The sequence below is a fragment of the Eumetopias jubatus genome, unplaced genomic scaffold (assembly GCF_037043125.1).
Source record: "Eumetopias jubatus isolate StellerSeaLion01/CBP00866 unplaced genomic scaffold, mEumJub1_p1.0 scaffold_3, whole genome shotgun sequence".
Classification (NCBI taxonomy): Eukaryota; Metazoa; Chordata; class Mammalia; order Carnivora; family Otariidae; genus Eumetopias; species Eumetopias jubatus.
The window spans coordinates 28,332,917-28,347,885 of NW_028274809.1; the positions used below are offsets into that span (position 1 = coordinate 28,332,917).

Sequence of the window (14,969 nt, forward strand, 5' to 3'; positions counted from 1 at the left end):
AATCCTATTCATAAAACCAGATATTTAGTAACTCTTTAGAAAAGATGACAATGGCCTTTACTGATAAAAATTTATGTTTCTAAAATGAAACAACCACTGGTAAAAAAAAAAAAAAGTGAGTTCGGTAAATAGGCAACTTTCTTCCCTGCAATAAATGCATCACACAAAATACCATAAACACTAGGAAAATAATTGATCTCCATGAAGCAAGCAGACAAATAGCAATTATTCAGCATAATGTTAATCAGCCATTATAATTCTTTCCATGTAGACCATCTATATAAATCTCTGTAATAGGTTTCTATGGGTACCATAACATATTACCACAAACTTAGTGGCTTAAAACAAAACAAATTGAGGGGTACTAGGGTAGTGCCATTGGTTAGGCATCCTACTCTTGGTTTCAGCTCAGGTCATGATCTCAGGGACCTGGGATCAAGCCCCACACTGGGCTCTGTGCTCAGCGCAGAATCTGCTTGGGATTCCCCCTGCCCCTCCCACTCGTGTTCTCTCTCTCTCTCTCTGAAATAAAATACATCTTTTTTAAAAAACACACAAATTGATTATTTTATAGTTCTGTAGGTTAGAAGTCCAATAATGAGTGCACTGGGCTAAAATCAAGGTGTCAATAGGGCTCTACTCTTTCTGCGGGTTCTAGGGGAGAGTTTGTTTCTTTGCCTTCTCCAGTTGCCTACATTCCTCAGCTTATAGCCCCTTCTGCCATCTTCATAGCCAGCAACAAGAGGCATTCCTTCTTACATTACATCACTCTGACTTCCTCTTCTGCCTCCCTCTTGCACTTTTGAGGATCTTTGTGACTACACGGGGCCTACCCAGATAATCCACTGATTTTAAAGTCAACTGATTGGCAATACTTAATTCCATGTACAACCTAATTCCTCTTTGCCAAGTAACCCCACGTAGTCACAGGTTCTGGGAATTAGTAAGCATTATTCTACCTACCATAATCTCTAAGGAAGATCACTTCTGAATCATATACTATTAATCTCTGGCTGTAAATAATATACTGCATCTCACACATACCTTATTCATTCTCTTCCAACGATTCAAAAACAGTGGAGTTCTTCCAGCAACTTTAGCAAAGGTGTTTCCATTTGATTGAACAAAAGCAGAAAGAGACAATGCTCTGACAGTAAGAGTTACATAACCAAAATCATTCCTGTTTATACTAGGCAGTGGAGTTTTATTTTCTCTGATATCAGGCTTCCTTTGGCTACAGGAAAATAAGGTATCAAAATTTAATATGCATGTTAACAAGCCGTATATGGCTATCTTCACACACCCCTGTAATCTACCATACTATTCAGTCCTTTTTGTATTTAGAACTTGCTCTATTGCCAAAGAGAAAAATATATGTTGTGTTAGCAATAAGTCAGAGTGATGAATTAGAAAGTGAAGCATAGTGTGGTTGGGATCTGAAAGCACAGAAACTGTGGGTTGAATTTTTTTCTTAATAGACTCATCTAAACAGAATATTTATGATTTCAAGCCTAAATGCCACTACACGTAAAAATATTTGATTGCAAAAAAATAAAAAATAAATACTTGGTTGCTTAACTTCTTTAGAAAAATTAAAATTATATAGAATGTCACTCCCCAAGAACATTTTAGAAAACTATTGTTAAAGTTTTATGTAAGTGCATTGTCTAGATCAAGAGATGTAAATTAAAGGGGTCTGGAGCCCAGGCAGGTAACAGAAATAAGTGGATGAGGCCAGGTGGGCACTGGGTATACTAGCACCTTTGTTGCCCCAACTCAAGAGGTCAACCACCACTCAGCTCTAACAGCTGATTTTTGGTTCATAAGATTGTCTGACATTTTTATAATTCAGAAAATATAACTTTTACGTGGAAACATTCATATTTTCAAGACTGGCAACTTAACAATATACTGCAATCCCTTGACAGAGCAATAAAACAAAAGCCATGGACCAAATTTAGCTAACCATCCAGTAGTTTGCACCTCTGAATCTAGATCATCCAATCCTTGGTAACTACCTGGTATTTTACTTGATAAAATCAAGAGTGGTATAATTTATTGTCTAATTGGATGCAAACATCAAAACCTAGAAGAAAAATGTGTGTACATAGATGAGGTAAAAAGCCTTAGCATGCACCTAAGGGGTTCTTTATTCCTTATTGGGAATCGATTATGACTTATGTTTTGGTTTTTTTTAAGATTTTATTTATTTATCTGTCAGAGAGAGAAGAGAGAGCACACAAGCAGGGGGAGCTGCAGACAGAAGGAGAAGCAGACTCCCCGCTGAGCAAGGAGCCAGATGCAGGCCTTGATCCCAGGACCCTGGGATCATGACCCGAGCCAAAGGCAGACGCCCAACCAACTGAGCCACCCAGGCATCCCATGCCTTATGTTTTGTTATGGCCCCAGCACATAGCATAGTATCTGCCACATAATAGGCTTTAAGTAAATATTTGTTTAATTTATGAATAACTGAACTTTAAAGAAAATTTTTGATTACTCTGAGGATTATACTCATACTTGTTAACATAAAGGAGTAGTGACCTAGCCTTAAAATGTGGGGTTGGCTTAGAAAGCAAGAACCCTTGGGGTGCCTGGGTGGCTCAGTCAGTTGGGTATTGGACTCTTGATTTCAACTCAGGTCATGATCTCAGGTTCATGAGATTAAGCCCCATGTTGGGCTCCACACTCAGCATGGAACCTGCTTGGGATTCTCTCTCTCCCTCTTTCTCTGCCCTTCCCCCTACCTCATGTTCATGCACATGCACGCACATGCTCTCTCTCTCAAAAGAAAAGTAAGAACCCTTAATATTTTCCATATTATCAAAAGATATATATAGATATAGATATTCTAACAATTGTTATGTTGCACTGACCAATAAGATCTTTCATAATATAATGGGGCAAAGCCAGATTTTAACTTGAAACTATAATGTAACAGCAACCCAAATCAAGTATTTGTATGGTATTTTTATGTTACAAAGTGCTTTCAATATGTGATTTCTCTTATCACCAGAACATTTCACTAAGGTAGACGAATATTATCTTCATTTTAAAGATAGAAAACTTGAACTACAAAGGAAGCTAAGTGATTTTATAAAGACTTGCAGAAAATTAGCTATAGAACTGAACTTAATCTTTCAGCCCATGATCATTCTCTCCTGATAAGAAGACAGCATGGGGTATGACAATAAAGCATAGAATCAGATGAATTAAATATGTACAATGGCACCTTCATAAACGGGTTGGGAAGGAATTGCCTCTGTGTGGCACAGAAGAGGAAGGCAAGAATGTGCATAGAAGGAAAGTATAATATTTTTCAAGATAGTGTGTAGACATCGGGGTACCTTATTCATCACGACACCAGTTGCATGTTGGTTAAATCATTCAGCAAAATGAGACAGATGAGCTTGACCTGTATTGTTTCACTTAGAAACACATTGCTCTGTAATATTTTCATTTCCTATATATATTTGTCTACCCCACTACAGTGGAAATGTCATGAAGGTCAGAGGCTAAGACATATTAAGAGTTCTTAGGCAATCTCTACCCAGAAGAAATTAATTGAATGCTTTGATTGGTTAATGGGAAACATAAACATTGGTGATAGTGGAGCATAATGGTTAAGAACACAGGACTTGAAGTCAGTAGATCTGTGTCTGAAACCATGTTCCATCAATGTCTAGCTGGGCAACTTTCGGTGAGTTTCTCCACCTCTACAAGTCACATTGTCATCTGTAAAGAGGGTGACAATGATAAAACTGAACCGTAAGTTTGCAGTGAGAATTAAAAAAGTTAATGTTTGTAAAAACCAGCAGGATGGTGGGTACCTGACATACACTCAATAAATGTTTCACTATTGCAACAGACTGACGTTTCAAGTTCAGGAAAGTGCTGGAGCTACATGCTGATCTCTAGTTTTGAAGAAGGAACATTTGGTTGGTTCTCAAAAACAAAGTTAGATGCCGAGAAAAAATCTTTTAAAGTGACCCAAAATGTATCTTTAAAACAAACTTTTAATTTAGTCCACGTGCCATTTGGAATACAGTAATACAACAAAGACAAAAAAGGCACAGATGCAGTGTGCCTTACTATCAGTACAAATTATTACAAACAGAATCAGTTTGCAGACACAAGCTCACTGACTGAGCAAACCAGGTGGCATGTCAAGGTTTACGGAGGACTGAAGACCTGAGATTTGGCTGGTCACAGAGGAGACATTCAAAAGAAGGAATAGGTGCAATACTATTTGGAGTAATCTTCCTTGTTTCTAGAAAGAAACAGATATTTCACAAATTTATTATCTTATCAAAGTCCAGCCACTTTTTTTTTCCAGTGTGTACTTGTGCTTAGCTCTTTCATTGTTCATGGTATGTTTTCAGACCCTAATTGCTCCTATGCACAGGCAAAAGGAATGCAATGGTAGAAGTACATTAAAATGAGAAAAAGAGGATGCTAATTTCTTAAAAGGGAAATAACACATATGGAATGATCTCGATCATACCTAGAGTGATATTTTTATGAGAGAAAACTAGAGCCAAGCAATTGAAACGTTTTCTACCCAAAAGTAGCAGGAAAAAAATGAACAATCACAGAGCAAGTACCACACAACAATTTAGAAGAGAATTTAATGCCAAAAGAAGGTAATAAACTACTCCACTGACACTTCTCCTTTTGTGTCTTTACTATTTATAGAATCCAGTTCATGCAACCTGAAAACTTCTGTGAAGTAACACTTTGAACCCGAATTTTCAGTTCTGGGGCTCAAGCAAAGGAATGCCAGCCAAGTTCATCTAACACTGCCAGAGGGACCGACTCTCTTCGAAGTCACAGTTGTTGACTGTGCGTCAACAGAGAACATCCTCTGTTTCTCCTCTGCTTCCTTCCGGGTCTGGGTTAAATTCCAAGGGCCTGGGAGACTCCACCATTGGAATCTCCTCTCCCAGCCTCGCGTTCCCTTCCTTGGTCTCCTCATGGGTCGTGCGTGGCAGGCAGTCCTGCTCCGAGTTACTCCAGACATAGCCGGGTAAAGTCACGTGGCTGTCGGGCTGGCGGCCGGCTGTCCTGGGGGTTTTGCCGGCGATGAGCACCAAGCGAGCGCTGGCTGCCCCCTGCGACTGGCTGCTGGTGCTGTGGGTCAACGTGGTGAGCACGGAGCCGTATCTGTGGCTGCCGCAGGGGGGCGTCCTTTTCCAGTCGATGGAGAGATTCCACCGACTCCACAACTTCTTCACCTCAGCCTGAACCTAAGTCGCAGGAAACATTCTGCGTCAGAAACCATCAAGGAGACCCTGCAGCCTTGTTACAATGGACCTGTGCCCTTCAATGATGGTGATTACTGAGTTTCCACTGTGTGCCAGCGACTTGATGTACATACTCTCTCTCTTAACCTGAAATGTAATACTATCACTTTTGCATAGGCATACTGAAGGAGGAAAGAATGGGGAAGAAGCTTATACATGAAAAGCAGGCACTGCAATGCATTACTAATGGGGTGGGACTCTTGCTTCCAACCTGTGGTTGAAAATTCAATTCTACTGCTATTGCCATTTACCAAAAAGGAGCTTATCTGGAAGTTCCATGGAAAACAGTGGAAATCTGGTATGCTGGTTCACCTAAAAGAACAGTAGGGCTACTTCTCTCCAGCCAACCCCTAAATGAACTGAAAGCATCCTGTCATCATTGTATAGTTTTGAAAATATCAAAATATTCTTTCTTATCCCAAGAAAACTTTTTTTTAGTTTCTTAGAGAACTTGAAATTGAATATCAGTTTAAGTATTGACTGAAATATGGAATTCACTGTCCTTCCAAGTATCAATTCACATTCCAACAAGTTGGTTTTTTGCTATCAGAGTTTCCAAATGAATTAACATTGAAAAGTGCTAGAAGAGAAAGACTCTAGCCTATTTACATTAATTCTTGCTCTCTCAAAATCATGTATGATTGAAATATCTCCCTTCTCCCTGCTCATTTTTTCCTGTAATTGCTGGGGATCCTAAAGAGATTCAGGTCACACAGCGATGACCATTTACAAGCTTACTCAGAGCTAGAGCTGTGGGATGTACAGGGGGGTTCTTCAAACCTACCTCCCCATTGCAGTAGCAGTAGATGATAGACACAAAGAATCCCTGGGGAACAAAGGAGAAAGTTAGCATACTGACAACTCCAGAAGATCACGGCACTGAGGTGTCTTGTATCACAATACATACATTGAAAAACTGGGTTGTGTTATGCTTCCTTCGGAAAATTATATGAACTCTTCTCTCCTGGTGTTTCCAAATCTTTAAGTGTATATTTTTCTGAGATCCTTCTTTGGTGTCAGCTGAACCAAACAAGTAACTGAATAAAACACTCCCAAGACACACAAATAACTGATTTCTATTATATTAGCTTCATTTATGTTTTCACTCAAGGATCACAGAATATTCCCTGGTTGGTAAGAGATATTTATACACTGTGAATCCTGGAAACTACAGACATAGGCTATTCTATGGTAAAAAGACAAAGAAACTTTTTGTTTCACTCATTCAAAAATATTTATTTTTGAATAAATAAATAAATAAATAAATATTCTACAGGGCAAACTGCTCAGCATGCCAGGGATAAACAATTCAATCAAGACAGAGAAGGTCCCTGTTCCCTTAGACTACATTCTAGAAGGAAATACAGATGATGGATAAAATATAAACAACTAGCCACACTAGAAAAATGTAAGATTATAAGGGTTATGCAGGCCAAACAACTGGTATGAAAGAGAAGAATGGAGAAGATACACTGAATGAAGACCAAGTTGAAGAGATGACCATTTAAGCTGGTTTGAGTGAAAAGAAGCCAGGCCTTGTGAATATTAGCAGGGAGCGCCTTCCAGACAGAGGGAACAGTAAGTCCAAGCCCCTGAGATAAGAATGAGCTCGAGGAACACTAGTGGGGCTCAAACTTAGCCGGCAACCGGGAACATGATGGAACTCGACGACACAGTTGGATAGGATCCCTGCCCCGAGGGCTGTGCACACCAGCAAATGGCATTTGGATTTTATTCTGAGTGCAGTGGGAAACCTCTGGGTACTTCTGGTAGAGAAGGGACATGATCATATTTATTTTTAAGATCCTTCAGACCCTTGTATGGAGACTAGATTTAAGGCAGCAGTGGGAGGCAGCAAGCGAGTAGCCAGGAGGAGAAGATAGATGTCCGCAGAAAGCCAAGTGAGGGGTGATGGTAATCATATTTTCAAATGAGATAAAATGGGTAGAAGCTACCTTTTCTTCTTTGTTGTCTCCCTTTCCCTTTTCCCCCCTCCTCCCTGTCTGCTTTTTCTTTGGCTTTCGTTTATTTTCCGTACACACACGCTGCTCTATACATATTACATATTCTACAACAAAATGTTTTCTTGTCTCACTGCCCAGGCGTGTTTGTGAGAAGCAGCTCCTGCAATGGTCAGAGGTTAAAAGCACAGGCTCCAGAGAGTATGGCCTTTTCATGGCCCTCTGGGGACAGGTCCATGAAAGCCAGACAAAGGGGCAGAGAACAAAGGTGCAAGGGGTGGGGGAATAAAAGCAAAATGCAAGAACTACATTACTAGCTGGTGCTCTCTACCTGAAAGGAATTGAAGAAGAGCTCACAGTGCATCCGGACCTCCCAGCCGAGCCCCGTGAAGGAATGGGGCAGGCACAGGAACACGATGTAGTGCACTCCAAAGACCAGCACAAGGACCAGGGTTGATTTGGCCAGTTTCCTGAAAGAGAATACCAAGCCTTTTTATTCATCAACTTCGAGTGCCTGTCAGTAGAGACAGCTTGCTGGGAAAAAAAGTGAAGCTTAGCAGAGCTAGAGGGGGCTGCATTTTTTCCATCTCTTTGGATCCCATGGCTCCTGCTAGCTTCCCCCCGCCTTCCTGTCCTTTTATACTACATCAAGTCATTTATTCTCATTTCCCATGATTATTATACCTTAAATCTTTCTAATCTCATCTCCACTCTCCTGGCCTAGAATACTATTTTCATAAAGCCATGAAATGCCCTTTTTTCTGTCCTAAATTTATTTTAACATCTATGTTTGAGACTTAAAACAAGTATTACCTCAATCCATGTTAACTGTCTTTACTTTCATAGGCCACATTTTGACTTGTTTTGTTCATTTTAAAATTAACTACTCCCTAGTTGGATCTGCATTAATCATTTCATATTTTCTTATGAACTTCATGTGGCCAATACTTCCTACTTTCTCTAAATATCCTCTGTCAAATATTCTACAAAATATCTATAGTTCTAGGTTTTGTGCTTTTTTTTTTTTTTTTGGCAAGCTAAGCAATTTGACTTTATTTCCCTTAACTACCTCTTCATATACATTTTCTTGTGTAACTGGAGGAACCCCGGGTTTCTAAGATGATTGATTCTAAAATGGCCCTCAATGATCCTGGTATTTACATTCTTGTTAATCTTCTCCCCTTGAATGTAGGCAAAGACCTGGACCTTACTTCTAACTGATCGATTACAGCCAAAATGATGGGATGTCACTTCTGTGATTACATTTCATAAGAGTGTAACTTCCATTTTACTAGCAAACTCTCTCCTTTGTTTGGTTCAAGGAAGTAAGTTAATCATGTGGTGAGCTAGTGGGAGAGATGACAAGGAGAGGGGACACTGACCACCAGCCAGCAAGAAACTGAATCCCGTCAACAATCTCATAAACTTGGAAGTGGATTCTTCCCCAGTCTTAGGGTAAGACTGCAGTCCTGACTGTCAGTTGAGCCTCGTAAGAGATCTTAAAGCAGGAGGCCCAGCTAAACCATGCCCAGGTTCCTGACCTACAGAAACAGTTAAATAGCAAGTGTGTTGTTTTAAGCCACAGACATTTGCGGTAATCCGTTTGCACAGCAGATAGCTAGTACATCCAAGCACACCATGTGTTCTTTTGTACTTTTTATCCAAGAAACTGCCAAATCTGGCTAATTCTTTCTTACTCGTCTTACCTCCAGCTACTTTTCTTCCTTCCTTCCTTCCTTCCTTATTTATGTACTTACTTATATACTTAGTTCTCTTCTTGGAAGTAAGCTGTGTGGGTGAAGCTAAACAGAAATGGATTTGGGTTCTAGATATACCATTGACTCCCTGAGTGATTGTAATTCAGTTTTCTTTTTTCTAAAATGTGGGAACAGGGCCCAGAAGTTTATAAGAGCTCTCACAGTCTAACGCTTTCCTAGGGAGGATCATCTTCCAGATACATCCATTTTCCCATTATAACCATCTTTCTGGCTCCTGCAGGAGCTGGGTGTCCCACAGAATCATATTGAAATGCCTAATTTAGGCTTTTGGAGTTGCACGCCTACCCCATCTCATTCTCCTCTGCCTCCCGTATCTCTCAGTAGTGCCCAGACCTCCTCTTGGCTCAGAGCCATCTGCTCTGCCTCACACCCATAGTTTCCCTGGTGGCCTATGGGCTTTCTCCTATGCTGCTCTAGTCCCACACCTCCTACCTTGACTCACCTATAGTCTACTTAAAGTAATTTGAAAATTCTACCTTAAGTCTGTTTCATTCAAGGCAGCATCCCTGATAAGACAATGGATTTCTCTGACCTAACTCATCCTTTCAACTTCCAGAGGCTCCTTGGGATATGCTTGTCCTCCTGAATTCTGACTAGTAACTACCCTCTTCCCATCACTGCATATATGAGCAAGACACTGTGAGTACCTTCATGATACTGTAATTCAGTCTAATCAGATAAAGTGGGGACAGCATTAACTACACTTGCAGAACTTTAGAAGTCTTGGTTAACAGCACTCTGAAAAGAAAATTGCATTTCCTCCTTTAAGATGAATGGATAAATCCCCCTGGAGACTATACTCAAAATCAAGCTAACTTTGATTGTTCCTATTGTGTGTGACTGGAGCCAAAAACTAGGTTAAAAGAAGAAAGAAAGGAAAGAAAAGAAAGAAAGAAGAAAGAAAGAAAGAAAAGAAAGAAAGAAAGAAAGAAAGAAAGAAAGAAAGAAAGAAAGAAAGAAAGAAAGAAAGAAAAGAAAAGAAAAGAAAGAAAGAAAGAAAGAAAGAAAGAAAGAAAGAAAGAAAGAAAGAAAGAAAGAAAGAAAAAGAAAGAAAGAAAGAAAAAGAAAGAAAAAGGAAGGAAGGAAGGAAGGAAGAAAGAAAGAAAGGAAGGAAGGAAGGAAGGAAGAAAGAAAGAAAAGAAAAGAAAGAAAAGAAAGAAAGAAGAAAAGAAAAAAGAAAAAAAGAAAGAGAAAGAGAGAAAGGGAAAGAGAGAGAAGGAGGGAGGAGGGAAGGGAGGAAGGAGAAGGAAGGAAAGGAGGGAGGAAGGGAGTGAGGGAGGAAGGGGAGAGAGGGAGAAAGAATACAACACATTGTGAAATGATCACAAATGTAAAAGTTTAGGGACAGTTTGGATCAATGCAGAGTAAGAAAAATCTGTTACATTAAATTTAGTGGGAATCGTGCTAGCTCAGCCATCTGGGTTTTTTCTCTCTCTTTATCTATGACTAGGCTCTTTTACAACTCTGTAGAGATAGAAGTTAATTTGGAGAAAACCAGATAGTAATTGAATTCATTTTCTATTGCTATGAAACAAATTACCACAAATTTAGTGGCTTAAACCAATATCCATTTAGTCTCTCTCAGTTTCAGAGAGGTCCTAGCCATAGGTCCCTCAGGTCTTAATCACAGACCTTCACAACATGTCAGATTACTTCTTCAAAGCCCGCAGGAGGATCTCTCTCCGGGCTGCCTGTCACAGGAGTGACTACCCCATCACCTTTCCAATATAACGTAACCTAATCAAGGGAGAGACTATCCCATCATAGGTCTTGCTCAAGAAGGTATGTGAGGGATGAGGGTTATATAGGGCATGTACACCAGGAAGGCAGTAATCTTGGAGGTTGCATCTTAGAAATCTGCCTACCACAGCAATGCAAATAATTTCTGTCCATAGAAATGCAAATTGTGTCCAATGGAATGCCACTAATTATACTCTGTGGATGTTAACAATTTGCTAATTTGCATCCATTTGTAAATTCATTTTAGCATTCATAATTCTCTTTTAAGCATGTATAATGCCTTACCAGTTCCTTCACTAATGAGTGAAATAAAATCTTTGAGGTGTGTTCATTTATATTTGTGTAAGAGTTATGATTACATCCTCTTTTAAAATGTATCCTTCAATGACGGTGAATAAGTTGAAGTAGTGGCATATGCTGGGCCAATGTATACATGGGTCATCTGTCTGTCAGTTCACTCATAAAGATGGATTTTTCCACTCACATCGAATCATGCAGCCGTCCTGGGCACTGATTTGCTCAGCGTCCATCTGATCACTCATGCACACCACACTGTACATCTTTGCAGCCTGGCTCTCTGAAAAGGCACAGCTGTCTAACGAGATGATCAGGGGTGTACGAGCTGAAAGTGGCCTTCTGGCTTGCTGGAGACATGGTGGTGGCTCTGCGTCCAAGGGCAAAGCCATGGGAGGAATATAAAGGAATCAAATGGTGTGTGGGACTCAGCGTCCTACTTAGAAAATAGATACCCAATTCTTGCAATATCTCTCTCCCCAGGTGAAAAGTGCTGGGAAATCGCTACTTTTAAGAGTCAACTTAGCTTTTTAAAAAAGTAACATTTCCCCTAAGCCTTTTCCAATCCCTCTTGAGCTTGAATTAATCCTTCCCTTTCTTCTATACACATAACACTTTGTAAGTGCATCTCTACTGGCTCTGTCCTCACTTTAATTAAATCAATCTCTCTCTCACTCTCTCTCTCAAATTTTCTTCGCAGGCAGAAACCATGTCTTCTTAACTTTGAATCTCTTGCATGGCACAAAAGGGCACTCAGTCAATGAAGCTGTTGGCTATCATGCCCCTGTCACATCCTGTACTGGATGCCTCCTTTTATTCTGCCAACCATGTGAGAGAGCCATTATTTTCCTATGTCCAGATGAGGATAGAGGCTCAGAAGAGGAAAGTATTCACCCAAAGTTAGACAATTAGTAGACAATTCAACCTTAAAAATCTGTCCTCTTTACTACCATATTGCATAACAAACACTGGTTGAATTTATTCCAAAAATAAAAAATAAAAAATGTAATTTTTGTCTAATATTGAATGGAAAGTCAAATTAGCCAAAACACTCAAGTGTTCTTTTCCACTGAATTTTGCATCTTTCATATCTCATGTTCTTCCAGTCCTGGCAATCTTCTCTTACTTTGCAAGGGGATTGGTTTGTAATTTAAAAGACAAAATAATGCATTAGTCCTGTTGTTAAATCTGATAGATTATTTAATTTTCTACACAATCTCTGTGTGTTTAAAAATCCTTTTTGTTTTAAAATTACCGATGTGAACTACAGTTATGTAGAATGTCATTTTCGAGGGAAACTGGGTAAAGGGTATATATTATATATATTACATATATGTGTGTATTATTTTTACAACTCTATTACTTGTATGTTTTATTTTATCTCTGTATTACTTTTATAACTGCATATAACTCTGCAGTTATCTCAAAATAAACAATTTCTTAAAAGCTGATTGTATTAATTCATTCCAGTTTTTTTTTTTTAAGACTTTATTTATTTATTTGAGAGAGAGAGCAAGAGAGGGCCGGAACAGTGGGGAGGAGCAGAGGGAGAGGAAGAAGCAGACTCCCTGCTGAGCAGGGAGCCTGACTTGGGGCTTGACCCCAGGACCCTGAGATCATGACCTGAGTTGAAGGCAATTCATTTCAGTTTTAAGACACTATCAATGAAGGGATACCATGTACTTTTCTAAAGTCTTCCTTTGTGTATATGTGCATGCTCACCGGGAGAGATTATCTCAGCTCTGAAAGATGTTTTCAGTCTTTCAGAGAGTTATATGCATGAGAATGTGTTTAAAAACTGTTTTAGATGCCACCATTTGGAAATATAAATATAATATACATATATTTTTTCGTTGTTACAAGAATATTTGGTATTTGAACATTTGTTTGACAAAGGTAATAGCCAACTGAAATATAAGTTTAAAGGTACAAAAAATAAATGGGTGTAAATTGAAATACTCAGTTGAACCTCATAGATAGAATTTCACTGGGACAAAGACACAAATTACATTTTTCTAGGTCTCTTTATTTACAAAGTGAGAAGGTATTTAAATTTGGTAATCTAAGGCCTCAGAAACTAAATACTGAATTGAATTCCCAAATCACTGCCAAGTAAGTACCCACATTTTTCTCTCCAAAAAGAAAGAGAGTTATTCCTCACCATAGTTTTATCTGTAGCTTAACTTCAGGCATTAGTAAGAATACTGTTTCAGCTATTTAAAAAAAAAAAAATGTATTTGGCTGGAAAATACTTTCCATGACTACTATTGGTCTAGACCCTGTTCAAACTAATGGCTCCAAAATTTAAAAACTTCCGGGCCCCAGATTATTTAAAATTTATTCTGAATTCTGAAGAGTAGATTATTTTAATCCTTGATAAATGTTTCTCTTCCATTATTTTGAGAAATAATCTCCTATGAATGAACTCAAAATATTGTCTAGTCTATTTTTTAAGATAATTCACCCTTTGTTCTCTCCAGAGTTTCTCAAATCTCTGGGGCAACTTTTAACTGAAAGTACAAGTTCACATCATTCAGAACTAGAGAAATAAGGAGCTTTTATTCAGGGCTAGAGAAATAAACAGCTTTCAAAAACCTTTGCACTGTTCCACTTTACAGAGAAGAGTGGAAAGCTATTTACATTTTCCATTGTTCTATCATCCTTTGGCCTTTGTCTTCATCAGTGGGATGCAACATGAGCCATGCTATGAGTATAGCAATGGCCCTTCACTGGAAACTCTTAAGCACAATTTACTTTATAACACTACTGCTTGCAGCACATTACAAATTACTGGAGCCTACAGCTGCTGGTTTGTTCATACTGTGCATCCTATTCCAGACTCCAGTCCATACCCATCATCTTTTCTGCCTGACAGAGGATGTTGCCTAAACAGTAGAGGGAAATGACTCAACAAAGGGTTTTGAGAACATCTGTAACACAGGACCAAAATGCTGACTATGGTTTCTTCCTTTCTGTGTCTCAGATAGCATTTCATAACAATCCAAGACAAAAAGAAATAGTTATTGCCTTGGGATTATAAAGATCAATCCAAATCCACCAGACTAATGGATATGTATATCCAGTTGGGTAGAGGCTGCTATTATTCAGAACTCCCAAAACGATCATTGGAAAAAGTTGGCTTAAGACAGTTCGATAATGATCATAAACTCTCAATTTGCCCTTTTCTTCTTGAAAGATTGAATAATGGACCTCTCTCAATCAGTACATTGGAAAGTTCTTAAAAATTTATATTCAGTAGGGGCCAGTCTGATGGACAGATAGGAAGCAATACAGCAAACTCACTTTCTTGATATTTTCAGTTATGAAGATATTATTTTAAGAATGCAGATAAAATTGTCTGCCAAGATCATCAAAAAGAGATTTTCTAGGAAGTCACACAGTTTATGGGAAAATTCCAATATGCTAATAACAGATAAAAAAATTATATTAATTAATACTTAAAATTTAAGTACATTAAAGGTTTTGGGTTATTTATATTTTCCTAAAATACATATACTTTTCTGATAAATTAAACAATTAAACCAAATGAAAATTCATATTCATAAATTTATCTCTCGGAGACATTTCAGATCAATCAGTATCTGTTCTTTACTCTAAATAGTAACCCAAATATTTCCTCTGGTAGGTGCCTGTCCTGCAATTACCTGTACTGTTTTCTTGTGTCATGCCCAACTGCATTGGTCTCCCAGATTTTGGTAGCCAGAACTCTAACGGTATTCAGAAACAGAATAAAATTGAGCTGAAAGAGAAGGTAATATTACAAAGCATTATTAAGGTAGCCTTCAAGATTTTTATAAAAATTTATATAATTGAACTTCTTTGTATTCCAAAACTGAAAATTACCTATTCCACAAATGTGAATGAGGGACTCT

At 38.6% G+C, this 14,969-nt stretch overlaps 1 protein-coding gene across 1 annotated transcript in view; it reads right to left on the reverse strand.

Moving 5' to 3' along the window:
- Positions 1-4,847: 4,847 nt before the first annotated feature.
- PTH2R (parathyroid hormone 2 receptor) overlaps positions 4,848-14,969 on the reverse strand; it is a 74,879-nt gene continuing 64,757 nt past the window's right edge. The window contains exons 10-13 of the mRNA XM_028112179.1: positions 14,742-14,836; positions 7,596-7,734; positions 6,088-6,129; positions 4,848-5,246 (exon numbers count right to left, since the gene is read on the reverse strand). Of these exons, the coding sequence (XP_027967980.1) occupies positions 4,848-5,246; positions 6,088-6,129; positions 7,596-7,734; positions 14,742-14,836 (675 nt within the window). The remainder of the gene's footprint in view (positions 5,247-6,087; positions 6,130-7,595; positions 7,735-14,741; positions 14,837-14,969) is intronic.